This window comes from Aplysia californica, unplaced genomic scaffold (genome assembly GCF_000002075.1).
Source record: "Aplysia californica isolate F4 #8 unplaced genomic scaffold, AplCal3.0 scaffold00370, whole genome shotgun sequence".
Lineage (NCBI taxonomy): Eukaryota > Metazoa > Mollusca > Gastropoda > Aplysiida > Aplysiidae > Aplysia > Aplysia californica.
The window spans coordinates 123,524-139,751 of NW_004797640.1; the positions used below are offsets into that span (position 1 = coordinate 123,524).

A 16,228-nucleotide genomic window follows, 5' to 3' on the forward strand; every position below is an offset into this window, starting at 1 on the left:
CAACCAGAACTATGATACATACGGTCCCTGAAATGGTGCTGAATGTTACAGAAATTGCAATTATTTGTTGTCAAATATACTCTGCAGTCTTAGATAAAGACATAAGCTAGCCTATATTATTTGTCATTAATGTACGTGAATAATTATGTAATGTAATTCTTTTGATAGACAGGGGCAATGAGCACAACCATTCTGACCTCACTGAGCTTCTACGTACACGTATTAAATGAGCCTTAGGTGTAGATCTGTACTTTAAACATTGTGCAAACATGATTTTCAGGAATGGATCCCTAAAACTGTGTTTGTGATTTGTCAAGGACGAAAAGAATGTTATAATTCCCGTTATGGAGTTCGTCTGTAATGTCGGAGATTTTTTTTCTCACAACACAAAAGGCACCGCGTACCTGGCCAGGTCCTGAAGGGTGACGAAAGGAAAGGTCGACGAGTTGAATTTGTACCAGTTTGTACAGACAGACACTGTACGGAGCAATAATGGCGACTTTGGTCAAGAACTTGAGGTCACTTTGCACAATCGCAAACGTGGGGAGGACAACGGTTCCTCGGCTAGGAGCTGTCAGTGTTTTGCGCCATGTAAATGAACGCCACCAGAGCCCAGTACAGAATGTCCTCGTCAGCGGTGCCTCTTTGCAACCGGTAAGCATGACATTCATTAGCAAACTCCATGATATTGATGCGCCGTTGCCTCACACTGCTGCAGCAAAGGCAAAAAAGTAAAGTAAAGAAAAGTTCGTTGTAGTCGCTAGTCACTGCATCGAGACTCGAGGTTTTATTGACTGACCCTGTAGATAAATAATCCCCTTTTTAGAAAGGGTAACCCAAGGGTTACATTTACTGGATGCTTTATCATCCTCAGCATTTCAAGGGAAGTGTACATGCTCGGCTCTATGGCGGAAAACACACAGGCAATGCTGGCATCTAGAATCTACTTCAAATGGCCTATTTTCTTTTGGCAAAAAATATTTATTACACCAATTAATGAGTGGACATGAGAAAAAAAATGGAAAAATGAAAATAATGGCCTTGAGATCTAATGCTTCTTGTTAGTCCTTTTGTATTTGTCCAGGTGAAGAAGTCTGGTGATCCCTTATTTATGATTAGACCAACATTACACATCGTTGCTCTTGGAAAAGACGTCGCTGGGGCTGCTCTTTTCCATAAATCTCACACTGAAGTCATCCTCCTTGAGCATTTTAACCTTAACCTACTAACACACCTTGAGAAATAAAGAACTTAGTTGAGAAAAACAGTCCATTATTTGTAATAAATATTATGATCTGATTTGTTAAATTTATTTCAATCGGAACTAACAATTTTAGCCGTTTACTAACCATGGCAGAATATGTCCACCCTTGCCTCTTTTGGCCTCTATTTTTTCAGTAAGTAGTAGATGTTCTAGGCTTTTTGAAAATGTCAATTGAATGTATCACACCTACATTTGTCTCTTTCTTATTGTATTTGTATTTAGTGAGTCCCTTGTAGGCCTTCTTTCTCGCATTCTGCACAACCTTATTTGATTTCTTTTCCTCATAACATGAAACAGCAGTCTCCTAAAGAAACATCTTTCTTTTGTGTCTAGACTACTCTTTGTTCACTATCTTGAGTAACTGACAACTTATATTCATGGCATAGCCATTCAGAAGACTTGACCACTATATTGCATGTTTCCACAATTGATTTTGACTGTCTTGTCTTCTTGTTCATTAAATTAAATTTAAAATATTAAAAAAACTAACTAAGATTCATTGGAAGCTAATTTAAGTAGATCGAGGCCTATCTAATTCTATTCTGAACATCGCAACACAATGATCTTTGAAATGCATTCCCCCCCTTCCTCCCCCTTTCGGATTACGCGGCCGCCATTTTCTTGCCTTCGCGGCGATTTCGTGTCGTGCTTACGAAAAAATTAGATTTAGGCCATTATCTCACATCATGGAGCAATTTAAAGATTTATTTACGCTGAAAATGAAACTAGCATGGATAATGACTTACATTTCGTGATATTTGGGTTGAAAATCGCATTTAAGACTTAGATTTAGCCTCATTTTGTTGTTCACGGGTCTTGTTTGTTCGACCTGCGCAAAGTCCGACCGATGCACGACAGACGTGAAAAATGCGGGTTTTCAAACTTAATTTAACAATAAATGTTAGAAAATGAATAAAAACGATGAAACTATGGCCTAGAACTGTTAAAAACTTCATTTTGGACAATTACTGCGAGATCGTTGTGCCGTGATCGCAAATTCCAGTTTGTTCACCCGGTGGAATACGAGCGACGGAAACCCGAATGATCGTGAATGAATAGCCGTAAATCTTTTAAAATCTATTTTTCTTCCTTTTTAAAATACAAATTATCGCTGTTATGATTAAAACATTGTCAAAACATGTTTAGTGGCAACTAAAACAAAAAATATGCTAAAAGTAACAAATTTAGAATTAAGTGGAAAAACGACATACCATGCCGACAATGCAAGCAATTAGGATTTAAAAAAATATTTTTTAGAAAATCGTGATTAATTTCATGTTTTTAATGCCAAATCATACTATTATCATTCTAGAACAAATTCTTAGCAAAATTACCATTAAAAATTATGAAAAAAATAAATTAGACTTACCCTTCTCTCCATGTGTTCTGTTGTCAAGTAAACATTGTCTGTCGTCATTCCATGGGTCCAGGAACTTCACAAAACCACAACTTTCACAAAAAGTAAAAACTCACAAAAATGTTGCTGTCCCAGCTTCTCGAAACTTCACTCTACGATATCAACTAAAGATACACACACACAGTTATACCATTTCTGAGAAAAATTGTTTAGAATACAGAAAGTGCCATTTTGCCCTCTGCTGTGTTTTCCGCCCTATGCAAAGTGCATCACTTGCTTTTCTATTAAAAAAAATTTCTTAGTATTCTGCTATTGATACTGTGTTGTGTGTCAAGTGACCTGAGTTGTTGGTCTGTGAAAGGAAATATGTAGAATTAGATCTAGATCTATAGCCTATGTACGGCATACCGTCATGTACGTCAGACCGTCAGTTGGCACGCATTCGGCCAAAATTAGACAACCAGACAATTATATGATAACCTGGAATGATGTCTGCTATACAATTCCGTTCAATATTGTTTTGTTTTCAAGTTCAACAATTTTGAGCAGAATCAGACACCTGTGTGAGCAGAAATAATCCATTTCATCTCCAAAGGTAAGAACCTCGTTCAGCCATTACGGCTTGCAGATGTGCAATGTGTCATGGGAAATAAGCTATTGGTTCTGTAATCGTACCCTCAGGATTCGTTTAGCATTTTTATTCAGTTTATAAGGTGTCTAGTTACCGCCACAAACCATTCGCTGCTCTTTCTTGTGACAATTGACGACGGTAGCGGGGGTGACGGTATGGGGTACAATTTGTTAGGGATGTACCCCATACCGTCACCCCGCATTTTTTGCATGGTGCGTGACTTGAAAAATAGTTATTTCTTGACGGACTATGGATGGCATCTTAGTACTTTAGATTTTTTAGTTTCTATGATTTGATATAGATCTAGATCTAGATAGATCTATTTAGACACGGATTCATTAGAAAATGAGCGACTTTAGATTTTTCTTTTTTTATGTTTGAAACAAATTTATATGAAGGAAACTCTATCCCGTTGTATGTAATGATGATGATGATGTTCCTCTGTCCAATGTATACACATGTTGTGATGATGTTCTTCCAGCCACTGTTTCCACATGTTGTGATATTGTTCCTGCTCCTTGCTTCTGTTTCAGAAGAAGAACTTGCTGGCATTCCCCCAACTGCCCTTGTTTCTCGTTGTGAGTAGTCAGTTGATGCCCTAAACTTTTTGACCGCAGGTCTGGAGTTCTCGGGGTCGAACGTACCTCCGAGGACTTCCTGGATCTTGCAGCAGAGTTTTAGCTACCTTTGGTTTCAACACCAGCTCGGGATCCTGTGGACAACCAGGACTATGTCTATTGTCTACCTGAGCAGGCATTGAGACCATTGGAAGATGAAACTCTGGTGACACCCCAAGCCCCCCAAAAACTGCCTCAGGACAACACTTTTGCTTTGTCCTTGACAAGCTAATTGATCACGCCATTGCCACTGGATGGATGGCATCAGACATGCATTGGGTCCACCGTTGCCATTGTCACAAAATCGAACCTAAGGAGAACGAGGGGGCATACAGAAAGTACCTTGATTTGTACAATCAACTCACTCCTGCCCCCTCGTTCGTCAACCTGCCCGTACCAGCAAGCTGGAACTCTATGGTTTCAACACAGAGAAGCGAGCTCAGGCCCCTAAGTATATCTTAATTAGGGGCAAAGTACAAAGCATGGGACACAGCGGTTATGGAGCGCCCATTTAGTTTCGGCTGGCGCGAGGCAAGCAAGCCCGCACTTCCCCAGGTCACGGGGTCATTTACCTGCGCCGCCGGGGATTTCCCTAATCAGCCGAACACCGGCAGCGCTCTTGTATTTTTTGCAAAGTTTACCAGCACAGTGAGCCAAAGCTAATGTAAGATGAATATTTTAATAAAGACCACGTAAATATTCAACATATTAAGGAAGAAAATGAAGAAATCGGAAGAACATGGTATATTACACTCAAAAGCTGTGAAGTTCTCAAAAAGGAGACTTAATTTGATAAATTTAATGTGTCATGGGTAATCAATTATAAACATCAATTTAAATGTGATTGCCCCCAACGAATTCAATCAAATTTACACACAGGACTGAGAACATAATGAAATTTGTACTCACAAAGGGGGGTATGCAAGAACTTTCTGGATCCGTAATTATTCAGGTTTGAAGTTGATTTTTGCAATACTCTTGCTTTGCGACCTTGTTTTTTCATAGCGATATCCACGATACATGTAACTACAGAACAGATGTTTTCTTGCCGATACACTTATGAAAACACAACCTAAACACAAAATACAAAAAGAACACAATATTGCTGGACTGGAGGAATTATTTCATTTTTCCGCTGTAAGCTTTCGTCTTTTGATTGGTGGTGCACACGACAGAGTAGCTTAGGGTGGGTTTGGACGTCTTGTGACTGCATGATTGTTTTGACGTGTTTTTCTTTGTCTGTTATTGCTACTACTCATTTTTCCAGCTTGGCCTCGGTTGCATGAATTAGCTCACCCCCTTGCTCACCATGGAAGGCCATTCCAAACCCACATTTTTGTATCCAAGGAACGCAGTGTTTCTCAAGGATGTGTTGGTTGGGGATGACCTTTTCTTTTGATTGATTTTGATTGAGTTCACATGTTTTACAGCACTATCGACTCAAGACCTTTTATTTGCCAAATATGTTTCTGTATAAAGACATATATCGTGTGATGCATGACTGAATATGTGGTATTCTCTCTAAAGTGATTGGCTTTCCATGTGCAATTACTGTGTGGATATCTTTGAAGGTGTCTTTTACGTGAACAAATTTCTCTCTCAGAACAATTAATGCGGTGTCTATTATGCTTTGATTTCGTGTACATGCAACTGTTCTTTTTGTTAAAAATGATGCTAGCTGTCTGTACACATGGGCTGTGATGTATTTATGGCAGTGGTTTCCTATAAATGAACGGCTGTGGTAGGCCTGTGGTGTGATGTTGTGTTGTTTGAGGATGTTATCAAATTCAGAGCAGGCAGGACTTGACCTTGGAATAAGCTCCTCAAACTCTAAAAAACAGCTGATCATGTACACTAGAACCCTCCCTCTCAAATCTCTCTGCTTCTCGTGGATTATCCGACAAAACCTGACAGCCCTGAATGTCCTCGTTTTTTTCCAGCCCTCTTTCATTTTTTGCTGTAGATATGCACATTTTGTCCTATTCCAGGCGGGCAATTCTCCATAGACTGATGGACCAGCTGTACATCTATATCATGTGCCAGCTGTACATCTATATCATGTGCCAGCTGTACATCTATATCATGTGCGGCCTCCTCAAGAAGGCGATGATGTTTGAGCACAATGCCCACCATATGATCATGTTGAGTGTGGCACTCCATGACAAATATATTGTTAAAAATGACAACGAAAATCAGATGTAGTAGAGGCAAGAAAAGTAAAAACAGCAAGGATGAATGTTCAGAGTGGTGGGTTGGTTTTTTTAAAAATCACAGAAAATCATAGAATAACTTAGTGCACTTGAAACTTGCACATGTAAATGAAAATTGTCATCACAGTTGATACATGAATTTCTGTTTAAATCGTTGGGGGCCGGATTGAAATATTTAAATCCAAACTGGAAAAGTTCTGAACATTGAAGATGCCAGTTTGAAAATCACAGACTTACTTAAATCCCTTGTAAAACTGATATAATCAGACTTACAAGAAAACAAGTTATACCGGCTTACAGGTCAAACATAGCACGTTATAATGAAATCTCAATCGGCCTTGTAGCATTTATAGTTTCAAAGTTAGGAGGCTTTCAATTCGCACTAAAACGCCATATTTACTACTGCCCCAGCACAGGAGGAGTGTCGCTGCGGTCACCCCAATTAACCCCTCTGACAAGTGATTTATGACTGCGCGCTGGGCTGTCGGGCGGGGGAGGGGGGGGGGCAGGGTGGTGAGGATGGTTGGGAGAAACCGTGGAAGAAAAACTAAGTGAGCGGTCTAGACACAGTATCTTATCCGCTGTGGGGAGGAGGCGAAGAAATTGGAGGAAGAGAAGAAAAAAGGAAGAAGTGGAAAAGAGGAAGAGAGAAAGGGAGAGAAAAGGGTGGAGAAGGAAGAAGAGAAAAGAGGAGAAAAAGTAACGAAGTTGGAGAAGCAGAGAGCAGGGAAGAAGAAGAAGAAACGATAGGGAAATTCATGTATGTGTGCGAGTAAGATGTTCATGTGAGTTTGTTGTGATACATAGAGTAAAATGAAGCATTCAAGTACTTGTGTGTGAGTAAAAGATGTTAATAATAATAATAATAAATGACATTTATATAGCGCTCAACCCCTAATAAAGTACACAGGCTCTGAGCGCTTTACAATACAGTACAACATACAACAGTAACATGAAACGTTGTGTTCTGACTAAAGAAAATTATTCCAAATATTCATCTTATTAATTTAAAAACAGAAACGACTTCAGCTGACATTTGAATGAATCGAAAAATTTGATATCTCTCAACGTACTTGGTAAAGCATTCCAGATCTTGGGGCCTTGGTATTCAATGGTAAAATAGATTTCTTTTTGTCAGCTGATGACCTTAAACTGCGAGTTGGAATGTACAGTCTTAACAGATTTGATAAATATGATGGTGCATTATCATTCAAACATTCGTGACATATGGTGGCCAACTTGTACACAATCCTTTTCTCAACAGGAAGCCAATGCAAAGTTCGTAAAAGAGGTTTAGCAGAGTCTCGCTTTATTTTCCGTAAAACTAAACGTGCTGCATTGTTTTGGACAGTTTGAAGTCTTTTAACTTTCTCCAGTGATATTCCTGATAATGAGTTACAATAATCGAGTTTAGATAAAATTAAGCTAGTTACTAGTAAAGCAGTATACTTGGTATTGATCAGATGACGTATTTTACTAATTTTTCTTATTTCTAAATACATGCAGCTGATAGATGATTTACCTCAGCCGACATTGACATCCTAGAATCAAAATAGATGCCAAGATTCTTAACTTTTCTTGAAAATAAAATTTTTGCATCACCAATTTTAATGTGATCATGGTCAACCTCTTTAACAGACTTTGCATTGCCTGCCAGAACGACTTCTGTTTTATTATCATTTAACATCAATTTATTTTTGTTCATCCAGTTTTTCACTAAGGCAATACAATTTTCTGCACGATGGACAAGTTCATCCAAGTTGGTAAACAATGTTGAACCATAAATTTGGGTATCATCAGCATAGAAATGGTATTTTAAGTCATATTTAACTATTTCCTTGACAAGTGGTTGAGTATAAATGGTGAACAAAATTGGACCGAGGACTGAGCCCTGGGAGACCCCATACTTAAGAGCATGATCTGATGACTTAAGCAAGCCCTTTAATAAAAACAGATTGGTAACGATTTGACAGGTAAGAAGAAAACCAGCTAAGGGCAGTCCCAGATAATCCAAAAGACACTTCCAATCGCTTCAATAAAATGTGATGGTCGATTGTATCAAAAGCTGCTGATAGATCTAAAAGGCTCAGCAAAACAACTTTTCCTGAATCACAATCAGTAAGCATGTTATTCATGACTTAAAGAAGTGCTGTTTCTGTGCTGTGGTTAGCTCGATAGGCAGATTGGAATGGCTCTAACAGATTGTTTTCTTGTCAGTGATGACGAAGCTGCTCGAGGACAATTTTTCAAGGATTTTAGACAAAAAAGGTAGATTTGAAACAGGTCTATAGTTCTTTAAGACATTCTGATCTAAGTTTTGCTTCTTTAGCAAAGGTTTTACAAGAGCGATTTTAAACGAATCTGGTTCAAGTGAGTGTGTTGTGATATATGTGGGGAAGAGTAAAATGAAGCATTCATGTACCTTTGTGTGAGGAAGGTGTTCATATTAGTTTGTGATATGTGTGGAAGAGTAAAATGAAACATTCATGTACCTAGATCTAGATCTATGTGTGAGTAAGATGTATGTGAGTCTGTTCTGGTGGTTGTTCTTTTTAGTATGTCAATAAACATTAGTTCTGTCTTAGGCCCACTGTACAAAAGGAGTTCGTCTTTGCTTCTTTCCTCTTTTCAAGCGCCTAGTTGTGCATACACTCGTACATTCTTCCTTTCACCTGCTCTTTCACTCACACTGTCTCTCCATCCACAGCTCAGCTCGTCATACGTTCAAAAGTTGCCGACTGATCATATTTAGTTATTGTGTGTATAAGTTTGTGTGTGTACATGTGCATGATGGTGGTGGGTGTGTGGTGGGTGTGTGGTGGGTGTTACTGAAGGTTGTCTGTAGGCGGGCTTGCCATGTGGTGTTCCTTCCCAATCCCAGACCAGAGGCAGAATGAAAGTTGGCGCCGAACTCTCGCAATAAATAAGCAAAAAATCAGGAGACCGGAAGCCGGATACCGTTCGGAGAAATAGTCACTTCGATTTTTTTATTCGGGCTGGAGTCCGAATATGAAAAAAATGTTATTCGGACTCGAATTCGGACTCGAGTCCGAATAATGACGACCTTAGATTTATGTGAGTGTAAGGGGTTGTGAACTAAGTGAAGCGGGTAGGCCTATTGCAAGTGATCGGGACATGAACAATAAATTTTAAGATTTCATGGCCTTGTATCGCAGTGACAAATTATATTTCCCACATGATCTAGATCTGCATTATTATATTATTGGCTTTCTTGTTGTCAAATTGATATTTATTTGATAGTGGGAAACTGAATTGTTTACTTGCATAGATTTCTTGGTGTATCATTATGTTGTGTCCATAAAATCTGATGGTATTTCAACTATTTTGTTTGTTTTAGATACTATTGAAAGACACGCAACACTTTTAGAGTGAGCACCAATAAAATCAAACTTGTGGTCTGTATTGTTATGAGTTTGTAACAGTTTGGCTGAAAAGATGGGAGGACTTCTGTAAGAAGCGACCGCTATGAGACAGAGTAGAATAGAGGGGTAGGGTTAGGTATTGTGTTTGTTGGGGTGGACGCTCATTACGAAAGTCCTTCCGTAAAGATTGAAATCATGAATTTCTTTATGTTTAACCTTCAACAGCTTGTCTGCTCCCAATATGTGAGGGCCCTTAGCACTGCCACAATTTCTATTGATGATGTGAGGGACAAAGTTTTGAATATCTGCAAGGCTTATGATAAGATCAATGCTGAAAAGGTATTTTAACTGTTTTTGTTTTTCTTTGACTTGTGGTTCGAGGAAGAAGGAATGTTCAAACAAAAATTATTTTGGAAAAGAGAACTAGTTCTCAAATCTTTTTTTCTGACTGAATATTTCTTTTGAGAGTATGTTTTTGGTCCTTTCGAAATAAAGATTGTTCCTTCTTCTGGCTGATCAGGGTCATCATGATAACTTAGCTTATGGTTTGTTCTGATAGTTTATGTGTGTCCATTCCTTGTGCTCTCATTGCAGCTTGTGTCCTCTCAGCCCAGGAGGTGGTATGGAGGCAAACAGCCCCTTACCTTAGACACTATACAGAAGCGGGTTGATCTGGTTTTGAAATTGTATGACAAAATTAACCCCGAAAAGGTATATCTCCCAAGAATCTTTTTTTTTTGTTGGAAATATGCTTCAGAATCTCAAAAATAAATAATTATAGTTCTTTTTTAAAGTGTACATATCTATAGAGATTTTGTGTGAAGGAACTAGCTGTTTTAAAACTATTATTATTACAGTTTTGTTTTTATAGGTCTGCTTTGCTGATTATAAGATTTAATTCTTCAGGGAAAGAGTGGGTCAAAGGGATTATTAAGAGAAGATCATGTAAACTCCCATGTGTGAAGCCAAAAGATGTTACAGTCTGATGGTCATTTTTTTTTTTTACATAGAAAGTACATATTGTATTGGGTGATTGTGTACGGGAATTTTTAGAGGCTGCTTTTTGTTATTAACATCCCATTTATTGAAGATAAGGCTGATTGAGACTTTTTCTTGTTGGTTTGATGATGTCTTGGAATGAAAATCTTTTTTTTTTTTAATTTAATAATTTCAATATGCTTATTTGTGTGTGTGTGGGAGAGAGAGACCTTTTGGAGCTTTGGGGACACTAATTAATAATTTTGATTCTTCCTTTCAAAGTGCATATATCAGTTAAAAGCTGTCAGTCATTTGTACGCATACTGCATGGGGGAGGGGGGGGGGGGGGCGATATGAGTCAAGGCTGCCTGTCAGTGGTCTTCTCCTTTTTTGTTTATTTCCAGTGACTGTTAGTTATTTCTGTTCTGTTGCTGGCAATATATAGCTCTTATTATTCCAACATGTCATGAACTGCAAATGAACCTTGCAACAGTTAAATTAGTGCAAGCATATTTCAGTATCTATATTCACATTGCAAGCAAATTTTGGTCTCTTATAGGTTTTGGAATTCAAGTTATAAACGCATACTTTCACGATGAATGTGTTCTGAACTGCTAATGTGTAGGACTTTGAGCAAACGTGTTTGTATATTTTATAATTTAAAAAGATCTAAAGACAACAACTTCTTTTGAATGACACCATGTGCTAATGGTTGCCCTGTTCCCCCCCCATGTCCAGCTGACGCCCGACTCCCACTTCATGAACGACCTGGGCCTGGACAGTTTAGACCAAGTGGAAATCATCATGGCCATTGAAGATGAGTTTGGTAAGTAGGATGGCGTGTTAACATTAGTTTTCTTACTTTAAAAAAAAAAAAGTCCATGGTCTATTAGTTTTCTATTTTTTTCTTCTCGAATTGTAAGGATAAACTTTTGCCTTTTACATATTTTGAAGGCTTTGCTGTACATATTTTTTATTTGATCTGTTCAGTTTCTTTCCCCAACTAAGGAGTTCACTCAGCATCACTAACTGACGAGTGGGGTGACCTTTCCACATGCCTCTGATTTTATGTTGGAAAGCTGATATCCCTGAACTGTGTACAAGTGTGCCCCATTAAAATCGAATGCTTCCTGGGGGTGGGGGGGGGGGGGATTGCTCAGCTTGGTGCTATGGAGGCAGCAGCCTGAAAAAGCTTAGACAGAATAGAGGTCTAGAGCATTATATATTTAGCGGTTCTTTTGGCATTTCTGGTTTTTTTAATATTGGGGAAACATGACTTTCATTTTTCTTTTTATGATAAAATAAGTAGAATGGTGTGGTGGGGGTAGGTAGGTATGTTGGGAAGGTGCAAACGTATCATTGAGGGCTTCTCTTACAACAGTGTTTGGTGTGAACTGCTAGCTGGCCAACAGCTGTGCTGGAGTACTCGTCGTTTTAGTTTTATGAGATTAATTAACATGTCATTTACATTCATTTGATATATGGAAGGTAAAAAAAAAGTGTGATCTGTATCATCTTTGTGGACATAAATCTTTTAAAGTACTTTAGTCACTGCATGGCCACACTGCAGGGGGATCGTGGGTGCTCTGTTGTGCTATGGCCCTCAGATGTTACTATTATAATCTGAACCTGTTGCTGGTCAAATCTGTTTGTTGCCATGGTGACTTGCGTGTTGACCACTGTTCAAAGCAGCTCTGCCTTGCTCCAGGGCTGCAAGGACTTTTCAGTGACCCACGCTCAGAACTTTTTAATTATAACCCTATCCGTACGTCGTGTTTTACTATCATATCAACAATGCGATGTGGGGAACTCTGTGCCACCACTTTCCAAAGGGGAAATTTACTCGTTAATCCGATCCGTACGCTTTGCATAGCAGTCTGTCAAAATGATTTTTTGAGAAATGCTGAAAGTTTGAAAGAGATCTTCGCACTAGAAGTATTCTAAAATGTAAAGAATACAACCCTGGGAGTACAAAATGACCCCATGGCGTACGGATAGGGTTAAGGACCTCCGAGCAAGTGTTGAGTTCCTGCGTGCAGTTGGCATTGCTGGCTGCTTTTGACGCCACAGCGCCAGAAGAGAGAGAGAGAGAGAGAGGTGGCTCCCGAGAAATGAGGCTTCCTCCAAAGATAAAAAGAAAGAATGGATGAAATGGCCATGATGATGAAGCGACAATGTTTTGGCAGACTTTGCTTTAGATTGTTGTGCTCACTCGAACTTTTTTCTTCCAGGTGGTTTTCAGGTGCTCTGGTGTGGTTTGCTCCCTCTTTACTTTCGAACATCTATCGTTCTGATCTCTCCTTCTTTTTTGTGTTTGTTACTCTCTTGTAATGCCTCTAATCTTCAGCTCTTATATTTTACCTTATTTTGTTGTAAATGCCATAAAACTCATACTCAAAAACTAAACTTAACTTTTTCGTTCAATCTCCAGGATTTGAAATCCCCGATGCAGACTCAGAGCGCTTGATGAGGCCTCGGGACATTGTTCAGTACATCGCGGACAAAGAAGATATTTTTGACTGATTGGGTTTCTTTGTAGGGATAAAAAAGTTGTTTTATGGTAAGTCGTATGTATGTTAACTTTTAGTTAACCATTATACAGAGACATGAAAGGTACATTGGGTTTTTTTTTAGCACTGCTGGTGAAATGAGACTCTTTTGACCAAATTCCATATAACGTGAAGTTTTTAACTGTTAATCTGTCCGGAACTAGTGAAGTTTCTTCATGTTTTATTTCTCTTGGTGAAAGTGTTCTAAAGATGATTTCCTGTACTGAAAAAAGAATCTTGTGTTCCATTTATGAATCCCAGTCAGGTGTCCCTGTCCGTGTCACTGGTATCTCTGTGGTGTTGGGTTGTTCCTAACGCTGGTATAGTCTGGGGAAATAATTCATGTTTTGATGTCTGTGATTATCTGTATATAATATATATACTGTGGTTGAAATTGTATGTCATTGAATGTGTTTGAGAGAGTGGATTTGAAAACCATGTCCAGCATTCCTGTTTCTGTTATCCCCTTTTTTTGTTCTGCAGTGCCGTTCGTTGCATGTTTGTAACTTTGCAAAGAATGTTTGACTTTCTATTTATTTATTATCTTTAAGCTCATTTTAAGAACTTTTTTTCTCGAACTGGCTGTTAGTGTTAGTTCTGAACTTGGTTTTGCTGTTCTTCCTTGAAAGGCCTGTTGTTGCTGAATTTTAATAATGTACAGATTGTTAGCTTTCATATTTGCGGCCTGGTTATTTATGTTGTCTTATGATGGGTTTTCTTTCTTTTTTTTTCTTTCCCCCAGATGCTGAGCTGTACATTGAGAGTGAGTGTGTTGACTGCCTCTGACTGACTGACTGCCAGGACGGTGCGTCCGTTGACCGTGTACAATTCTTCTATCCAACGTCGCTGTTTTCATGTTGCTTGAGCTTCTACTACAGTCTACGACCTGAACAGTAATCGTCGCATGTCTGTTTTTTGTGCAGTGATTAAACAGACGCCTGAAATCTATTCTCTCTTTTTTAAATCTTTGAAGGAACTTTCATTTTTTGGAGTGGGCTGCGTTGCTTTGAACTTCTATCGCTTTTCCACATTTGTGGAGAAAAAGGGCGATGTAACTAAAGACTGCAGTGGAAAAATTAACAAAAGTCTTAGTTATTCAGGTTTATTTTTATATAAAGAAGTCAAATTTTAAAGTTCTCAATAAGCTGGACGAAGACCATTTCAACTCAGAGCTGAGCTTGTTGTTCGGTTTGATGTAAAAAAAAAAAAAAGAAAGCATTAGAAATAAAACGCATGCTAAATGCAATAATTCAATATTATTTGGAATTTGTGACTTTGATTTTTTCCCCCCTTTGTGTTTTCGACTGGGGTGAGGAGCAATACTGCGCACATTTGAAATTTTGTTTTTGTTTTTGTTTTTTTGTGATAACGTCCAGTTTCATTATTGTACAACCATGGACATAATTAAAAGAATTTCACCTAGCGGTAGTCGATCTCAGTTATGCCCAAATCGCCTCTATTGTGATGTCAGCGGCGGGGAGTAGCTGGACTGTACCGTGCGAGTGTTTTTGCTCAGATTTTGAACATTGGAGACATGAAGTTTGGAACTTGTATGTAGTTGGTAGACATATTTGGATCAGTTTGGACTGTTTACTACATCAATGATTAAAGTTCATTTGATGGAGAGAATATTGCTTTTTGTTTGGTTTTTCCTTTTTGTGTCTTGTGTTCTTTTGTCTTGGTGCTGTGGGCATCAGTTCAGAAAAATGAGGCCAGTAGTCTTTTGCTTTAACTATTTACATCATGGACATGTAGACTTGTGCAAGGGGGCTCTCGTGGCTTAGAGGTTAAGGTGTTGGCCTCTCATTCAAAGGTCCCGGGTTCGAATCTGCGTTGCGACAGAAAAATTTTCTTCTCTAAAATTGTCTCCTTTCGCCTCCTTTCCTACTCTCCAGCAATGTTGTGTTGTTTGCTTTCATTTCCACTTTCTGCCCCCACCCCCTCACCTCCTTTGCCCCCTCCTCTGGGCTCCTGACTCTTTCTACAGCCTTTATACTGCTACTCCTTGGCTCCTCCTTACTGCTGTCTTTCTGCCACACCCCTGATCTTCTGGTAGGAAAGATCTACACCTAGCCTTCTCGGACAAGGGAGAAAAATCTCGGAGGGCCCGTGTGCAAAGTTGCGCACGTTAAAGATCCCTTGGTGGTCTAAAATAGATATAGAGTAGGCTTCGTCCGCCACCCGCGCAAAATTCAAAATTTCCTACCAACTGAAAATATTAGGTGTGTCCCGTGCGCTCATATGACCTTATGCAGTTGCGAGTGCCGTAAAACACTTTACAAAAACAAAAACAAAAGACTTGTGCAAATTTGGCATATCAGACACATGTGTAGCAGAGATGCCAATCAGTAAAAAAATTTCAGAGGTTGGCATCTCTGATGTAGACTATACTTGGCATTAGGTTTCTTATGGGCTTGATCCATACATCCGATATTTTTTTGACATTAAATTTGTTTAAATGTAGGTGTTTTTTCACCACCATCGACATAATTTAGATCCTTTAGGAGGTGGGCTTTGGCCCTGCCTATCAGGCCACCCTCTCTCTCTCTCTTGCCCTTTTTAACTCCCAGTGGAGCACAGGCCATCAACAACATTACTCCAGCGAAGCCTGTCCTGAGCATCCTTTTTTATCTGTTTCCATGATGTCCCCGCTTTTTCAATTTCCGCTGATACCGCTCGCCTCCATGTCATCTTAGGCCTTCCCTTCTTACGCTTTCAGGCCACCCTAGTAGTAGGAAGATGGAAATTCTTGATAAATCTGATATAATGTCAAATCTTCCCCACTCAAGAATTGAACTTTGGCCTCCACGTGTGACAGCGAAGCACCTAGCTGCTACACTACACTACACAACAGACACCGGTGCACCTGGTATTGATTTATTTATAGTGGGTGGTTGGTGGGTGCTCTGGTGTGGTTTGCTTCTTCTTTCCTATCAAATATCTGTTGTCCTTATCTCTTCTTCTTTTTTGTGTTTGTTATTCTCTTGTAACTCAGCCAATCTTTAGTACTTCTATGACCTTATTGTGTTGCAAGTAGGCCCCTACCGTAAAACACCTACTAAAAAAAACCCCCAAAAGACCTGTGCTGCAAATTCCCCCTATCAGACCTGTGTATACTTCGCATTAGGTCTCCTGTGGGCTTGATCTGTACATCTGATATTTAAAAATAAATCTGATTAAATATTTCTTTTCAATGAAGGTGTTTTTACGCAACCACCGACATAATTTAGATCATTTAG

General features: G+C 39.0%; 1 protein-coding gene across 4 annotated transcripts; it reads left to right on the forward strand.

Annotated features, from left to right (window-relative positions):
* Positions 1 to 414: 414 nt before the first annotated feature.
* LOC101854588 (acyl carrier protein, mitochondrial) lies at positions 415 to 14,618 on the forward strand. Of its 4 annotated transcripts, none has more exons than XM_005103378.3 (6): positions 415 to 654; positions 3,786 to 3,830; positions 9,688 to 9,801; positions 11,179 to 11,266; positions 12,872 to 13,000; positions 13,732 to 14,618. In XM_005103378.3, the coding sequence occupies exons 1-5, from the start codon at positions 493 to 495 to the stop codon at positions 12,961 to 12,963; spliced, it is 501 nt and encodes a 166-aa protein (XP_005103435.1). In that variant the 5' UTR covers positions 415 to 492; the 3' UTR covers positions 12,964 to 13,000; positions 13,732 to 14,618. The 4 variants fall into 4 exon arrangements, with proteins under 4 accessions (XP_005103435.1, XP_035826962.1, XP_005103436.1 ...); XM_035971069.1 differs by lacking the exon at positions 9,688 to 9,801 and adding an exon at positions 10,057 to 10,173 and having other exon boundaries at positions 416 to 654; XM_005103379.3 differs by lacking the exons at positions 3,786 to 3,830; positions 9,688 to 9,801 and adding an exon at positions 10,057 to 10,173 and having other exon boundaries at positions 416 to 654.
* Positions 14,619 to 16,228: the final 1,610 nt, after the last annotated feature.